Genomic DNA, 17,909 nt, shown 5'->3' with positions numbered 1-17,909 from the left:
GAGCTGTTGGAGGCACGGGGTAAAGGGACCAGTTGGCAGGGCAGCACAGGGCAATTTGAAATATAGGAAATTTCAGAACTCTAGAAAGTGGAAGATGTTTCCTCTCAATAGCTATAGGGATGGTTTTTGAGTGAAAATCTTTAAATGATTCATAGATGTTTGGGTCCTCTTTCTGCCCCCCACCCCCAGCAATCTAGGGACTAGTTTCATGCAGTTGAAAAGGAACTGCAAAAATCCTGCCCAGTCAGTCGTTTTTGAGCGATTTAAAGGGGCCTCAAGCCCTTTAAATGGGTGCCTGGGGGAAGCTGATCTGCCCCGGCAGAGTGCACCGGTTCTTGCTGGTGTGCCGGGGCGCACTGGCTTGCTTTCACCTCTGAGGTGAGCTGAGCTTAGTGCACATTGAGGAGAATGGAGTGAACTGCTTTGAGCCACCTCAGTGACTCTCTTGGATCTGGAAGTGCCCAAGGATTGTTGCAGTCCTTGGCATAGATTAGTGGTATTCCCAGAGTTTCTATAAATTATGACTGCCTGAAACTGCCTTATAACCAAGAACAGCGGTGCTCAAACTAGATCTCTTCTTGCCCTGGCACACCCTTGCCAAAGGGCAACAGAATCATTCCACCATTTCTGTGCCACCGGAGAAGGCCTTTACACAGGAAATGTTTTCCTTGAGGCCCATTTCAAAGTGTTCTATAGCAGGAGTAGGCAGCCTATGGCACATGGCACTCTCTGTCTGGGTCATGGCCACCAGTCCAGGGGGCTCTGGATTTTAATTTAATTTTAAATGAAGCTTCTTAAACGTTTTAAAAACTTTATTTACTTTACATACAACAATAGTTTAGCTATATATTATAGACTTAGAGGAAGAGACTTTCTAAAAATGTTAAAATGTATTACTGCTCTATGTATATGCACAGCCTATCAGAGGTTTTTCACTTCTTTTTCATAAGTATCTCAGTCAAATTATAAAAAACAAGATCATTTTAGTTTTTAATATAAAATCTTTTTTTCGACCACCCTGTATTTGTAGCACAATTGTTGGCAGGTTTGATGGGATTTGGGACAGAGGATCTCTAGTAGCCATTAATCCATGTGATAGAGAACAGTAAGTAATGTATTTATTTTATGACTGTTTTCTTTCTGATATGTTGTGAAAGCCTAGCTTCCTGGCACTGACTAATCAGCCATTCCTCGCTTAGCTTAAACCCTGAGTAATCCAAGCCAGTCCTTCTTTGCCACATGTGGCAAATAGAGTTACTGAACACTGCGTTCTAAAACACAGTTTCCTTCCGGAAATGGTCTCACCAATGCAAACAATACAATTGGCATAAGGACAGTACAGTAGAACATCAGAGTTAAGATCACCAGAGTTACAAACTGACCAATCAACCACACGCCTCATTTGGAACAGAAGTATGCAATCAGGCAGCAGCAGAGATGACCAAAAAAAAAAAAAAAGGCAAATACAGTATAGGGAAGGTTTAAAAACATTTTTTATAAGATAAAGAAACTGTTTCTGTGCTCGTTTAATTTAAATTAAGATAATTAAAAGCAGCATATTTCTTCTGCACAGTAAAGTTTCAAAGCAGTATTAAGTCTGTGTTCAGCTGTAAACTTTTGAAAGAACATCCATAATGTTTTGTTCAGAATTACAAACATTTCAGATTTACGAACAACTGCCATTCCCGAGGTGTTCATTCGGAACTCTGAGGTTCTACTGTATGTTGCTTATTATGTTCTGTACCTAAAGCTGCTGTTCCCATCTAGTGGTAGATTTGCATAGTGCAGGATGCAGATCTGAATTTTACCTTTACTCTTTGCTTTCCGTATTCGTTTGTTTTTTTGGTTTTGGTCTCCACCATTTTCAGCCTTTGCTGCCTCTCTCCATCCTCTTTATTCTCCTTTCCCCCCCTTTATTTCCCTTCTCCAGTCTTACCCAGGACCCTCTCTCTTCACCTTACCCCTACTACTGGACATTAAGTTAAGTTGAATACATGGTCCTTACTTTGTTAAAAAAAAAAAAGCCATGAATTAACATAATCAATACTGTATAGGCCACTGTACAGTAACTATAGAATATTGCAGACTTAAATACTATCTCAGCTTTACATTTTCTTGTTTTCGTTAGTTCATATAAAAAGTGGTCAGTGTGTGCATGTGTATGAAGTAGATTTTTAATAATTTTATTTAGGATTTCATAGGCTGCATGTTACCACATGGAATTTTACATTAGAAGTACCTCAGTTAAATTAGTTTATGTGTATTTCAAGGGTGGATTTGAACTGTTCTGCATAGGAATACATTACGTTTCTTTTTTGCTGAACATTTTGAGTACTCAATGTACCATATATTTACAAAATAATCACAAATGCAAATACTTATTTTTTCTTTTTAGCTATGCCAATTTGGTGTTGTCTCTAATGGAGAGAAGCTGTTGTTATCTCTTGGTTACTGTTTTGTATGATTCAAATAAACATAAAGGTAAGAACTTTGAATCATTTTGTTTAGAAGTTAAGTAAAATCACTTTTTACCTTTATGCTAATGAATTTATATATATATATATGGTAACAATATTGCCTCAGTTCATGTCAACAGACTTGGTGCTCAGATTTAGTATGTTTTTCTGTTTAACTATATTTTGGCATTCACAGTAGCAAAAGTTTGTGATTGTTTTTTTTGGGGGGGTAGGGTGGATTTGTAACCCCGTTTCCACTTGCTTCTCGGTTTTGGATAAAAATTCCTACAAGGCAGAAATTTTTCATGCTTGGTCTCAATTCAAAGGGTTGTGGGTTGTTGTTGTTTTTTTTTGCGGGGGTGGGGGCGGGGGTGAATTGTTAAACAAATGCAAAACAACATTGCCCTCACTATTTTTTGTATAATGTACAGAGTGTCCTGTTTATCCCCTTCTGCTGTATCCACCTCCTTGGTACCCTTCCCCTACCCTAGCATTGCTCCCTCACTTGCACCCTCATTATCTGAAAATCGTATTATATTTCTGATGGACACTAACTCAGGATTTTCAGTACCTCATGACCTAAAATCAGGAATTATTGCCCAATTTACTGTAGCGTGGCTACCTCACAGGTGTTTTGATAATTAATTAACGAATATTTATAAAATGCTTTGAAGATGGAAAGCTCTATGTAAGCATTAAGTATCATTACATCAGGCTGATTAATTATTTGCATTAAACCCAGAAGCTCCTTAAGTTTTCTTTGATAATTACTAACTTAATACAAATAAATTTTCCACTGCTTTTTGAACTACTCTATGTAATTGTTGTTTAAAGAAAGTCGTATAATTAATACCCTATAATCATTCTTTTTTTATATTTTAACATTTCCCCTTGTATTTGGTCAGTGTTTGCTTCATTGTCATATTAGAAGGGTCATTGTGACTTTTGCCAATTCAGCTTTCCCTTTTCTTTCCAGGTCCACCATTTTATGTTCCTGATGCTGAAATTAAAAGTTTATTTGGTAAGTTATCTCCACTGCAGTTATGATTTTTCTCAAAACATGTGGCAGACAAATGTGTTTATATTGTAGTGTTTTGACTCGTCCTGAGGCAAATGATAGGGAAGCCTGTAAGGTTGTTTGCTTCTTGTACAAAATCTGGAGAGACACATAGTTTGGAAATAAATATCCTTTTCACGTCAGGGTTATTGATATCAGGGAAAAAAGGCATACAGGCTCATTGTTTAAATACACATTTTAAATAAATTTGAACCTGTGTTACCAGTAAGACATATACTGTCCCTTTTTGGCCCGAGGTTACTTTCCATGCTGAGTCTCCAATAATTCAAACTAGGTCCCAGTGTTCATTCTTATTCCCACAGCTTCTCACTCTTGGTCCTGTAGTCAATTTCTCATGTCCTTTCTGTTCCAGCATTTTTGTTTGTTGCCCCTCCCCCCCCATTATCTGCTTATTTTACCCAGATTTAACACAGGAACCTTCCCCACCACCTGTGTGATTTCTGCTATAATTCTGAAACCAAAGTTAACTTGTAGGAAAAACGGTATGATGGTAGGAAAACACTGTGTTAAGGGAATTAAAGATCAAAAGTTACTGAAACAAGAAAATTGAGTTAAGGTTGACATTTCATCCTTGATATGCCTTACATTAAGCTTTGGTACTATAGTTCCTGTAGTTTACACCCTTCTGAAACCTCTGAACTGTCTACACCATGTGGCATACAACTGTGAGAGAGGGCTAAATCCTGCTCATCTTATTTATGCTAGTCTACAAATGAGTTAAGTCAGTGAAATTTTTTCCTAATAGCGTAAAAATTCATGATTTAAAAAGGCAAAACAAACTAGCCTCATCTTTCATCATATCTTTACCTTGCTATTCTTCCTTTTCAGGAAAAGTCTGTGAAATTAAGTGTCTTGAGAAGGTCGATGACTTCTCGGACCAGCACAAAGCCTGGGGACTAGATTATTTTCTGGAGGTAACACATCTGCTTACCTTAAAGTCTGTTCCTTGATGAAACAAGAGAGACAAAATTTATTAGCAAGGTGGGAAGAATTATACTGATCTCAATTGGAAATGAGCTGGTTATTTGGGAATTCTGAAACACCTCAGGGTATGAAAACTGAGTTATGGAACATCTTTGTCTTTTGAAGACTTTATGGTTTCAAAATCAATTACACTGTACATCTGCTTTGACTTACAGTATCTGTGTTTTAAGATGCGTAGCACTTAACCACATTGAAACTCTTTGTAAACAATCATTTTAACTTTATGCCTTTGTCTCCTGTATTATTTCAAATTATTAAAATTAAGAAGTCATATATATAAAGAAATGACCATTCTCCATAGCTACCAATATTGTCTGTCTGTCTGTAGCTTTGCAGTCCCATCCCAGCTGTTCATAGTTCCAGCCTGTGACCCAGGAACTATGCAGTGCTGCCAGCTGCAGCTTGAAAAGTTTTGTTTGTTTTTTTGTAATTCTGAGCTCCTGCCACTAGTGGCTGCTGGATAGAAGAGGCAGGAGGCTGCTTGGTGGCTGCTCTCTTTTTCTCCCTACCTCTGTTGCTCTGTCTTATGCAGAGTAGAGACTGACTGGCAGAGAGCAAAGCAGAATATTCAGCAGCAGCCATTACTGGATGAGGGAGACACAGGCAACTAGAGATGTGCAAGAGGGGTAAGGAAAGTGAATCAACTGAGAGGAGAGCAGAAGACACTGGGAGTAGATGCCTCCTGAAATTATCTATAACTGTGATATTCTTCCCCCTCAATACACCAGTTATGAGTCCAGCCACAGGAAGATGGGTTGTATGGGGAATGTGGATTGTGGACCCTAATGGAGATCCTTCTGCGGTTTGGATAAGCATATGAGCTTTAGGATATTTATCTGAACTCAAATCTTTGAGGGTCTCCCATCTCTAGTTTATAGATATTATTACAACTTTGCAAAAGGAAGTTTTAGTTTTGAGTCACTAATAATAGATTAATTTTTAAAATAACCTAAAATCCACCAGGATGCTGACACAGTCTAATGTTCTTTCTCTATCCCCCATTACCTTATGCTGAGAAGGGTCTCTGAAACCAAAGCTGATTTACAGTATTACGCCATGATATTTAAAGGGTGTAATGGGTAAGGCCTTCCTGAGGGGTCACACTCAGGCAGCTTTAAAGCCCTTTTCCCCTTTCAAGAGTGTTTTGGGGTTTTGGTAAGTCTTTGGGTGGTGAAGTATTGTCAGATGTTTTCCCCTCACCTACTCTATAACATGAATCAACTCCTAAGACACAGCAGTTTTCCTCCTGGTTGCTGCCCCTTCCTGTTAGCAGCTGTCCTTTTAAGCTTGCTTCCTCTGGCTGGAGTAGGCTCTGCAGGTACGTCTGTTTGGTAGGGATTGAGCCCAGAGGAGCTCATTAGCCTTCTCCTGATTGGGATGGGGATGTGCCCCTTCACCCAGGGGTTATGAACATTAGAGTTGAAAGTAGAAGCAATGTCTTGTATCACGTATGTATGTCTCTTGCTCTTTATTTATTTATTTTGGAAAGGTAGAATCATAAAATATCAGTGTTGGAAGGGATCTCAGGAGGTCATCTAGTCCAACCCCCTGCTCTAAGCAGGACCAATCCCCAGATGGATTTTTGCCCCAGATCCCCAAATGGCCCCCTCAAGGATTGAACTCACAACCCTGGGTTTAGCAGGCCAATGCTCAAACCACTGAGCTAGTTAAAACAATTATTTTAAAATATTGAGAGTATCCAGTTTAAAAGATTTAGCTGTGCATTCATATGGCATTGAAGTGTATTTGTATCCACTTCCAATCAGTGTTCTGCAAACATGGTCCGCAGATATCCACAGATTAGCAGGGCTTTTGAAATACATGGTAATTTCCCTCCATTTCTGTTTATGGCAGTCTTTTGATGTTCATTGCAAACATTGTATTCAAAGAGCTGCAGACTCAGGTCTGATGCTTTCAGGATGTTTGTAGTTGTAGTCAGTAGCGAGTGATCATTTTAATAAAACTTTAAGGTTTTGTTGTTTGGTTTTATTTAAACCTTGAAGTTGATGGTGACAGGGTAGAGCAGGGGTGGGCAAACTACAGCCCACGGGAAACTACAGCAAACCACATCCCTGTGGCTCCTAGTGGTGGGGAGCAGAGGGCTCCGTGCACTGCCCTCGCCTGTGGGTACCTCTCCCTGCAGCTCCCATTGGCCAGGAATGGGGAACCACCGCCAATGGGAGCTTTGGGGGAGGTACCCACAGGCAAGGGCAGCACGTGGAGCCCTCTGCTCCCTGCTCTTTCCCTAGGGGCCACATGGCCGGGGCAGGCAGGCAGGAAGCCTGCCCTGGCCTCTGTTCACGCCACTGCCACCCCAGAGCTGCTCCAGGTAAGCAGCACTGAGCTGGAGCTCGAACCCCCCCAGCACCCCAACTCCCTGCCCTGAGCCCCCTGCTGTACCCCAACCCACTGCCCTGAGCCCTCTCCCGCACTCTTAACCCCTCCTGCACCCCAACTCCATTCTCTGAGTCCCCTCATACACCCCACACCCATCCTGTGCCCCAGCCTCTTGCCCTGAGCCCCTTCCTGCACACTGCACCCCCCCACACCCCACATTCCCTCTCGCACCCCAACCCCCTGCCCCAGCCCTGCATACAATTTCCCTACCCAGGTGTGGTCCTCAGGTCAAAAAGTTTGCCCAATCCTAGGATAGAGAGCAAAGTAGGATCCCTACTGACTGGCTATATAAATACTGCTCTCCCAGCATCCCAGTCAGTTCCTTTGCAAGAGAGTCACTCTTCTCAGGCTTGGTCTACACTACGCGTTTATACCAAATTTAGCAGCATTAAACCGATTTAACCCTGCACCCGTCCACACAACGAAGCCATTTATATCAATATAAAGGGCTCTTAAAACCGATTTCTGTACTCCTCCCCGACGAGGGGAGAAGCGCTGAAATCGGTATTGCCATGTCGGATTAGGGTTAGTGTGACCGCAATTCAACGGTATTGGCCTCCACAGTGCACCATTGTGACCGCTCTGGAAAGCAATCTGAACTCGGATGCACTGGCCAGGTAAACAGGAAAAGCCCCGTGAACTTTTGAATTTCATTTCCTGTTTGCCCAGCGTGGAGCTCTGATCAGCACGGGTGGCGATGCAGTCCCAAATCCAAAAAGAGCTCCAGCATGGACCATACAGGAGATACTGGATCTGATCGCTCTATGGGGAGACAAATCTGTTCTATCACAGCTCCGTTACAGAAGACGAAATGCCAAAGCATTTGAAAAAATCTCCAGGTTATGGTAGACAGAGGCCACAGCAGGGACTCAACACAGTGCTGTTTGACAAGCGTAACGGAAAACCAAAGAATCAAATGGATGCTCATGGAGGGAGGGAGGGGGGTACTGAGGACTCGAGCTATCCCACAGTTCCTGCAGTCTCCGAAAAGCATTTGCATTCTTGGCTGAGCTCCCGATGCCTGAAGGGTGAAAAACATTGTCGCCAGTGGTTCAGGGAATATGTCGTCAATTTACCCCTCCTTCCCCCCTCAAAGAAAAGGGGAAAAAATCGTTTCTCGCCTCTTTTTAATGTCACTGTATGTCTACTGGATGCTGCTGGTAGACGGGGTGCTGCAGCACTAAACAGCAGCATCCTCTCCCCTTCCTTCCCCGATGGCAGATGGTACAGTACAAAATGACTGATAGCTGTCCTCGTCATCATCCCATGAGTGCTCCTGGCTGGCCTCACTGAGGTTGGCCAGGGGCGCCTGGGCAAAAATGGGAGTGAGTCCCGGTCATTCTCTTCTTTAAGCTTTGTGTCCTGGAGATTCAGTCCTGGCAGATGGTGCAATAGGGCTGGTAACCATCCTCATCATAGCAGCTGGAGGCTGAGCTCCTCTCGCCTCCCCCCCTTCATGTCTAATGCAGATTCTGGACTATCATAGCAGCAGGAGGCTGTGCTCCTCTCCCCCCTACACCCTTTAATGAGTAATGGAGATGTCCTGCCTGGAATATCATAGCAGCTGGAGGCTGCCTCCCCCTCATTTTATCTCACTAAAAACTCAGTGTTTCTTATTCCTGCATTCTTTATTACTTCATCACACAAATGGGGGGATAACTGCCACGGTAGCCCAGGAGGGGTGTGGGAGGAGGGAAGCAACGGGTAGGGTTGTTACAGGGGCACCCCCTAGAATCGCATGGAGCTCATCATTTCTGCAGGATGTCTGGGGCTCTGACCTGGAGCGGCTGTGCTCTCTGGTTCTCTAGTAGACTTGCCCCATATTCTAGGCAGGACTGACTCCATTTTTAGACAAAACATAAACAAGGGAATGACCTGTTAAGTCATTCCCATTTTTGTCCATGCGCCCCTTGCTGACCTCAGCGAGGCCAGCCAGGAGCACTCATGACAGCAGCAGATGGTACAATATGACTGGTAACCATCATCGCCAATTTCCAAAGCAGCAGACAATGCAATAGGGCTGGTAACTTGTCTCTGCTACCTTGCAAAGGCAAATGAATGCTGCTGTGTAGCACTGCAGTACTGCATCTGTCAGCAGCATCCAGTATGCATACCATGACAGTGAAAAAAGGCTAAACGGACTCCATGGTTACCATGCTATGGCGTCTGCCAGGGCAATCCAGAGAAAAAGAGTGCGAAATGATTGTCTGCTGTTGCTTGCACGGAGGAAGGATTGAGTGACGACATTTACCCAGAATCACTCGTGACACTGTTTTTGCTCCATCGTGCATTGGGATTTCAATCCAGAATTCCAATGGGTGGGGGAGACTGCGGGAACTATGGGATAGCTACCCACAATGCAATGCTCTGGGAATCGACGCTAGTCTCAGTACATGGACACACACCGGCGAATTAATGTGCTTAGTGTGGCCATGTGCACTCGACTTTATACAATCTGTTTTACAAAACCGGTTTCTGTAAAATCGGAATAATCCCATAGTGTAGACATACCCTCAGAAAGATAAGCCAACTACAGAGGATCAACAATGTGCGTTGGCGAATAATAAACTACAAGGATCAAGAGAAAAGCAACTCTCAAAAAGCAACCTCCAAGCACTGAGGAGAGACAGGCAAGTGAGTGTCCTGCAGTTAGATATTCTCAGAGAAGAAGTTGAAGGAAGTTCTTTCTCTTCTCCAATGACACTATCTCTGTGCGATTCTTACTTTTGGGCCATGAGATGCTCAAGGGATATTTGAAAATGAAAATTAAAGTAAAGCTGAAGTGAGCAGCAGTAATAAGGTCAAGACCTATAGTGTGAACAAGGAGGTTTTAAAAAATAAAATAAAAAAAGGAGCAAGTTACTCCTTAAAAGTCCAGGTTTTGGACCTAACATTCAAGTTTGCCAAAAAAGACAGTAATCAGGGACAAAATCAATGCAAAAATTGGCTGTGTAAGCCATATGAGACATCCCTAAAGAAAAATCAACACTTTGTGGGCATAGGGGAAGTTTGATCCCATCTACCTTGGAAACAAGTTCTGGAACATGATGAGTCTGAGGGCTTTGTCTACACTGGCAGTTTACAGCGCTGCAGCTTTCTTGCTCGGGTGTGAAAGAACACCTCCCTGTGCAGAGCAAGTTTCAGCGCTGTAAAGCGCCAATGTAGACAGTGCACCAGTGCTGGGAGCCGTGTCCCTCGTTGAGGTGCTTTTTTAGAGCGCTGGCAGAGCTTTCTCTCAGCCCTCTGCTGTGACCACACAAGCCACATTAAAGCACTGCTGTGGCAGTGCTTTAGTGTTGCCAGTGTAGACTAGTCCTGAAACAACATTCCCAGGAGGCTGAGTCCAAGCAATAGTACTTTTGTAAAGGCATACAGAGGGCATGATGTAGCCGCTTCACATACATCTGTGATAGAAACACTCCTGAGGCAGGCAGCAGTGGCTGCATTGCTCCTGACTGAGTGAATCTTGATTTGGCCTCTAGTTGCAGGTCAGCCAAGTAATAGCAATGAGAAATGCAATCAGACGTATTATTCAATATGGTTCTCTTGGTCATCGCGTTGTTTAGTAAAATGATGTTAAAAGGAACAGGTAGGTAGACTTTCTAATTGCTTTAGTCCACTTCCAGCAGAACTCCAAGGACCTTTTAACTTTCTTTGAGCATGTGGAGAAGGGCCCTCCTGGATGGGCAATGTAGGCATGGGAGGAATGTTAACAGCAAGAGGTCAGAACAGGAAGTCTTTGTAACCTAGTCTAACTTCCCAGCCCCTCTCTAGTAGCAGGATAAGAGGTGGAAGAAACCAGTGGTCTGAACTGCCTCTCTAACAGCTTGAATTCCTGCTCTTGCCTGGGTTCCTGAAAATGATAAACATAACCCTGTTCATTCATTGCATCCTGAATAACTACCCCACAATTGCCCACTACCCCCTTCCTCTCCCTTCCTCCGGCTTTTGCCTGGTTTACAGAGCTACCCGGGGGAGGGGCAAGTGGGGCAATTTGCTCCGAGCCCCACAGGGGCCCCGCGAGCCCTGGCCCGGTGGCGGTCTGGGTCTTCGCTGGCATTTTGGCAACTGAAGGGCACCACCCCCCCGCCGAAATGCCACCGAAGACCCGGACCGCCACCGGGTGAGTATAAGCGCCGCAGCTCCCTCGCTTTGCCCCAGGCCTCCTGAATCCTCTGGGCAGCCCTGGTGGTTTATTGGACTTTAATCACATATTGATTCTTGAAAACTGATGTGGACTATGAAACCATTCTTGGTATGCTAAATTACCATGGTTGAAATGATATGAGACTGGATTTATAGTTTACAGTTTTCATGCCAAATGAAATTAAACAAAATATTTGAGGAAAAAGTGAAGATAACAATAAGAAAATATTAAAATACATTTTAGTGAGCTCATTGCATTTTCCCAAGTTTCCTTTAGAGGGCAGGAGACTACAGCAAATGCTTTGAAATGGAACATACCATCTGCATTTATGGGAAAGCCTCTGATGTAACACAGTCCTGTGACTATCCAATGTGACCAGATGGCAACATCACACCGCTAGCACAGTATAATCAACAATCCTCTTAAAGCTGCAACTATGTCTGCCAGGGCCCCTGATAGAATGCAGATGATGACAGAACTGGTGAACGAAACTGAGGTCAGTTTACTTGAATGCAAAGTGTGTTTTGAAAAATATAGCCAGAAGAAGAAACACCGGCCCAGGAACTTGCCCTGTGGACATGTTATATGCTTGGAGTGTGTATTCTCTCTAGCACACCCAAGGAATTTTAGGTTGGAGTGCCCTTTCTGTCGAAGAGCTTGCAAATCCTCAGAGACAAGTGACTGCTTACCATTACTGCACCTGATAGAGATCTTAAGCCCTGCAACTAATATTCCTTTAGCTTCAGGAACAACAACTGGGGTAGGTGGTGAAGCAGCTGTATCAGCATCTCTAGGCTTAACATTCAACCTTTCTTTCGGAGGCTGGGGGACACTGATCAATCCGACTGGGATTGCAATGTGTCGGCGGTCTGACTGTGTAGTAGTGGCACATGATGGCAAAAAAAGGATTAAGCTGTTCGGCTTGAGTGGAAGCTGTATGCAGCAGTTTGGGGAAAGAGGAGATGCAGGCAATGATATTAAATACCCACTTGACGTGACAGTTACATTGGATGGCCACGTGGTTGTCACAGACAGCGGAGATCACTCTGTGAAAGTGTTTGATTTTAATGGAAGAGGCAAGCTAATTATCAGGGAATCCTTTTGTTTACCATGGGGTTTGGATACCACCCCAGAGAATGAAATTATCCTGTCTGATCCAGAGGCAGGTGCTCTTTCTCGCTTGACAGCCAATTTTAGAAAAGGAGAATTAAAGAAGATTCAAAAGATCCAGTCTAACTTATGCCACCCAAGAGAGGTGGCAGTTTCTCAGACTTCTGGAATTATTGCTGTAATAGAGCACCTGAAAGCTAAGGGACCAAACTACAGCAGCACAAGAGTGAAGATATTCAGTGCTGACATGAAACTCATTGGCCAGATGGATAGCTTTGGTCTGAACCTAGTGTTTCCCTCCAAAATATATGCCACTGCTTTGGTCTTCGACAGAGAGGGACACATAATAGTAGCAGATGCCTATAACCAAATTGTATTGTGCTTGGGAAAACCTGAGGAATTTCCTGTCTTAAGGCCCATAATTACCCAAGGGCTTTCTTATCCTGTGGCATTGACTTACACAGCAAACAATTCTCTGATTGTCTTAGACAGTGGTGATCATTCAATTAAAATATATACTGCTAGCTGAACTGTTTTGGATTTTTACTAATTTTGTTCCATTTCAGATTTTAAAAGAAGTCATTAGGTTTTTAGCAGATGCATGTGTGGATTTTTTCTGCCATGATTTTGTGTGAAACTTATCATTTTTATGGACATCCTGTATGGTCGTTGACATTTGCTCATCAATTCTGACTTCTGAGTATGTGTGAGAGACAAAGTGCGTATTCTAAATAGCACCAGACAAAGAGACCTCAACCAGATGGCTTGACATTTCTTCTAAACTATTATACAACTATTATTTCTCTCTCTCTATTTTTGTGTGTTTAAAATGAACAATAGTTTTGTGTTAGATAATGGAAGATCCTAGATCAATTATGAAGCAGAGAATGACTTGCACCTTTTGGTTATCTTGACTGAAGTCTCGCTTACAAAATGTTTTTTTGATAAGGTGAGAGAATCTCCTGAGAAAGAAGCAGCAATTTTCAGAAATTCTATTAGAAGGGAGACTTTCTAGCTCAGGAGACTGGTAACTGGAAGTAGAACATTTCACTTCAAGATTACTTTAATCCAGTTGAGATCAGTAGTGACAAAGTAATGATCATTGTTCAATGGCCAGGTTGAAATGAGTTGGGTGGTTAAAGTGTAGTTTCCCACATTACAAAAACCACCATGAAGTCTGCTATTATGACTGTGACTTAATGGGCCTAGAGACTCACGCACTCATTCCTAGAGGTAGGCCCATGAAAGAGTTAAGACATAGTGATGGTGCAGCATTTGGAAGCTTGTACTGTCTGGGCCATGCATTTTCTTTAGAGAATTATCTTCTAGTGGTCAGGTTTCCCTCATGCACCACTTCTTCATTAACACTAACTTTGCTTCTAAAAATAAAGTTTTAAAATTTGTAACAAAGACAGTGTCTTAATGTTTGACCACAGTTATGCATTTTTCTGTGTGCCATGCTTGTATGAATTCTTATAGGTTCTTACACTAACCTCATCACTGTAGTTTGTGTGCTTGCATTTCAATACCCTAGCTGTGAAATTATAGTGGAATAAAAGACAGCTTCTGCACATGGATATAGACAGTGATGTGGCAGAACTCCAACGGCTCAAAGGTCTAGGCAGTTATCTGGTCAAAAACTTGTTTGCAGCTCTGCAAACTGAATTGGGCATCTTACAGAAACAGACCTTCATGAGATTTCTCGTACTTTGTGATTCTGAGTGACCTTTCTAATGAAATATTATCACTTCTGCTTCCAAACCTAACCAGAACTAAGTGTAGATGTGGGTGAGATGGGCTGGAGAAGGTTAACCTCATTTTTTCCTCCCCAACGTTCAAAAAAGATTTTGGGTCAGTTCTTATTTTATCCAAGACAGTCCAACTGTGTCTTGTCACTGGTTCTGTTGCTTCTCTGGATAGCAAAAATTGAAGATACATTGGTATGACTTAAATAGGGATTATAATATTACTTTAGTTGGACTCTTCACTGAACCTTTTTGGCTTTCTCTGCTGCAAAAAAGAGGCTGTTTAATAACTTTGAATTATTAAGTAGTTTGACAGTGGTGGCAGTTTTGATATAAGTATAAAAAACTCTTATTTTCCTCTTATTTTCCTTTAAACCTATTTGGCCTCACAGACTGTGAATAAGATATTCTGTATTTCCACATGCTCTGAACCAAAGCCCTTTCAAGTCAGAGGGAGTTTTTCCATTAAGTTTAGCGGGCTCTTGATCAGGCTTTTAGAGTATATAATTACTAGATAATACTGTACCCCTACCCTAACTGACAAATCCTTATTTTAAACAGGACCAGGGCACTTTCAGCATCTCGTTTCAGACTGAATATATCTTTGTACCTGTCTTGTATTAAAATATTTGAAAGTGATAGAATTCTGTTAAATAAGCTATTTTCAAAAAGTTTTACTGAATAGTGACATACCAGGATATTAATAATGGTGGGGTTGGACAGTATCATGAAGTTTCTGCACTTATTTATTATGGGTTTCTGTTAGTTTACTTCTGTATATTCATTTTTCTTTGGTATCACTAGATCTGTTGCAGAGAAACTTTATATTATATGAGAGATTTTATGGATCTGGACTGTAGATCTTTTCCAACCCCACCTGCCACACACTAAGGCAGTGATTCCCAAACTGTGGGGCATGCCCCCTTGGGGGGCACAGAGGAACATTTGGTGGGGCATGTGGGGGGGCTTAGGCCAGCCCCCACTGTGGGTGGGGATGGAGTGCTCCCCAGCCGCAGCTCCACTCCATCCCCAGCCCAGCTCTGCCTTGATTCCTTCTCGGCTCCTCAGAACAGCTCCACCTTCCGCTCAAGCTCCTCCACTGACCAACAGTGCAGTAGTGGGGGGCACGGACAGATTCCATTACTGGTAAGTGGAGGCGACAGGAAAAGTTTTGGCACCACTGCAATAAGGGGTCTGAGGGTGACAAGATTTGGATTCTCCATAAGAAGAATTCTGCTGCCACAACGGGATTCCTCTGTGGGTCAGGACACTAATGCAGGGAGCACTTTGTTACTTCTCTGAGGAGGAAAAAGAACCTCTTCTCCTGCTGCCAGCAAGAGCTTACTATTAACTGTGGTGTCTGTGGAGGATACCAAACTGATTTGATAGAGGAGAGAGAAGGGCACAGTCTTCCTCAGAGAATTGATGTACTTCTAAATGCATGGGAAGGGTACCTTAGATGTATGTAAAATAATGAAGCGTACTAGACAGTTTGACAGTTTAAGGGGCTAGACAGTTTAGGCTGCGATCCATCAACTGGCTTGTCCTTTCAACCAGCTTAACCCCTTCCCACACCCACCTCTGGAAAACCCCACTCTCTTGTGCACCAGCACAACAGAGAGTAAGAGTTTGTCCTTACTCTTTAACTCATGGATGAATAAACTTTGGATCACCTAGAGCCACAATGGTAACTAGCCAGGAGCTGAAATACTAACTTAATTTTTAAATAAATTCACACCATTTTAAAATTCAAACACAAAAGCCAAGCACAAAACACAAATTGTCCTTGTACTGTACTTCTCTTTTGATAGATAATAGAAATAGCTTGATGATTGAGTTCACAAACTGCTTTTGTCCCCGACCTGCAGTAGTAGGAAGATGGCAGCTGAGACAGAAGGATCTATTCTAGAATGCTGCAGACTACACTGACTTTTGCATGTGTCAAATGTGTGTTCTTTAGTTGAATGATGCATTATATATTGTGTTTATTATGAATCTCATTGCTTTGCCTTGTAAAACGCTGGGCAGAGAAACTATTTAAAATTCTGTTTTCAGTTATTAAGGTTGGGTGCCTAAAATATAGGCACCTAAATAAGTGTCCTGTCCTATGAAAATGCTGACTACGTGCAGCTCCCACTGACTTCTGAAACTGCATAAATATGGATGTAGGTGACCAACTTTAGGCACTCATGTTTGGAACTTTTGGCCTGAGTTATTGTGTGGCAGGGTAACCATATGACTGCAGTACATTTTTCTCCTCTTGTTTGCTCTTTTATTCTTTGTAAATGTGTACTAAAACTTAAAATTAATAAAATGCTATTTTTTCAGGGGGGAATCCTCTGTGGTGTTGGATTTTTGTTTCATTTGTTAGGAAAAATGCAGGAATAGTCAGAAATCTTTCTGTGATCATAAGCAAATTATTTTCAGTAACTAAGTATATCCTGAGATTAGGTGTCAGTTGTGTAGGTAATGAACTGAAATGTCCTTGATTGTGTTTCTCATGTGTTTTCCTTTTTCTTTATACATAGAGCAGAACTGTCACATGCATGTTTTATATATGTCTTCCATTAGTTTAAAAGAAGAGACCACAACGATGATTGTTTTACAAAGGCCTAATGGTCAAATACTGGTCCCATTGATGGAAGTCAGTTGGAGTTTTAACACAGAGGATAAACATTTGGCTCTGTGGGAGAGGAATGGTAATGGAAAAGAATTCAAATTCAGATATCCATATGAACCAAATATAACTGTATCATTAGGTAAACCATAGTTTCATCTACTTTATACAACCGTAGACTTAATGTGTCCCAGCGTATGGAATGTCTTTCTAAAAGTTGGTTTGTTGGTTATTTCTCCCAGACTCTTTCATTTCAATAACCATTGCTTGTATTTTAAAAAAACAAAATAAACAAAACGTTGTCCAGTCCTTTGTGAACCACGTATGTAACAATTTGCTTCCAAACAAATGTAGTGGCAGATTTCCCACTACCCTCTAATTTCAGATCTTTGGTTCCCAGGTAGATAGATCCTGTATATTTGTCTGATACACAAACTGTGCAACTTCTATTTGGTTTTATTTTGAGCCCTGATTTCATGTTATAGCTGCATATAAACATACACTCTGGTATGTTTACAGTATGTGGCAGTAAAATATTTGCTTCGAGGAGTTTCAGAAATGCCAATTTTAGGTGCATCCTTAAAACATGCCATGTTGTTTGATTTTCTGCTTTGTCAAAAAAGAATGTAGGTTCATGTCCTCTGTGTCTGTTTACCCCCTCTTCAGTACCCCTTTGAACAAACTTTCTGCCACCAATGACCCTCAGCCCAGGTTTTCATTGCTAGAACCTAATCAGTCCAACAGTTGTATCCACACCACAGTCTGCAGTGTATGAAAATTTCACACACAAAATTAAATGATTACAGACCTTTAAACTTGAAATATGGTATGTCAGAGAACAAAGCAATCCCTTCCCCCCCTCTATCGCACACTAATTTGGTAAAATATAAGTTAGAAGGAATAATTATCAGTTCTAGATATTCCATCATCACAGGGCGCCAGCTGCTTCAGCAGTGTTGTATTATATTTCCAACCTCTGAGTTACGTGATAATGTAACAAAAATGTAGGTTTCAATAGAGAGCTTTCTCAATAAAACACAACCCTGAGTTTTCTGTATGGTTTCATAGCTATCTAAGGTAAGAAGTATAAATAAAGTGGATGATGCAGTGCACTTTATACCATTTTCCATGCTATAATTTCAGAGGTTCATAAATATTAATAAATTAATTCTTCATCCCTGTGAAGTAAGCAGGGAGGTAAATATTATGAGCCCCACATTACAGGCACAGAGTTTGTCCCAAAGTTACACAGGAAGTCTTTGAGACTAGAATCCAGATTTCCCAGCTCCATCTTTCATGTCTTAAACAAGGGAGGAAGATTTTGTGGTTACTTATCTTTTTGTCTGGAAACTGCCTTGCTGTTTTTAAGGAGGTT

The 17,909-nt window shown here is 41.9% G+C and overlaps 2 protein-coding genes across 6 annotated transcripts in view; both read left to right on the top strand.

The window, feature by feature from the left end:
- TPMT (thiopurine S-methyltransferase) overlaps positions 1–4,818 on the top strand; it is a 33,565-nt gene extending 28,747 nt beyond the window's left edge. For 4 of the 5 annotated variants that reach the window (XM_030552510.1, XM_030552508.1, XM_030552509.1 and 1 more), the window contains exons 6-9: positions 1,031–1,105; positions 2,396–2,481; positions 3,433–3,477; positions 4,363–4,818. In XM_030552510.1, the coding sequence (XP_030408370.1) occupies positions 1,031–1,105; positions 2,396–2,481; positions 3,433–3,477; positions 4,363–4,484 (328 nt within the window). In that variant the 3' untranslated portion in view covers positions 4,485–4,818. The remainder of the gene's footprint in view (positions 1–1,030; positions 1,106–2,395; positions 2,482–3,432; positions 3,478–4,362) is intronic. The other variant, XM_030552511.1, reaches the window with a different exon arrangement.
- Positions 4,819–11,334: 6,516 nt separating this feature from the next.
- On the top strand, positions 11,335–16,248 carry NHLRC1 (NHL repeat containing E3 ubiquitin protein ligase 1). The gene has a single exon (XM_030552506.1). The coding sequence runs from the start codon at positions 11,499–11,501 to the stop codon at positions 12,699–12,701; it is 1,203 nt and encodes a 400-aa protein (XP_030408366.1). The 5' UTR covers positions 11,335–11,498; the 3' UTR covers positions 12,702–16,248.
- The last annotated feature ends 1,661 nt before the right edge of the window (positions 16,249–17,909 follow it).

Source organism: Gopherus evgoodei, chromosome 2, assembly GCF_007399415.2.
Source record: "Gopherus evgoodei ecotype Sinaloan lineage chromosome 2, rGopEvg1_v1.p, whole genome shotgun sequence".
Taxonomy (NCBI): domain Eukaryota; kingdom Metazoa; phylum Chordata; order Testudines; family Testudinidae; genus Gopherus; species Gopherus evgoodei.
This window is presented reverse-complemented; position numbering and strand designations above follow the sequence as displayed.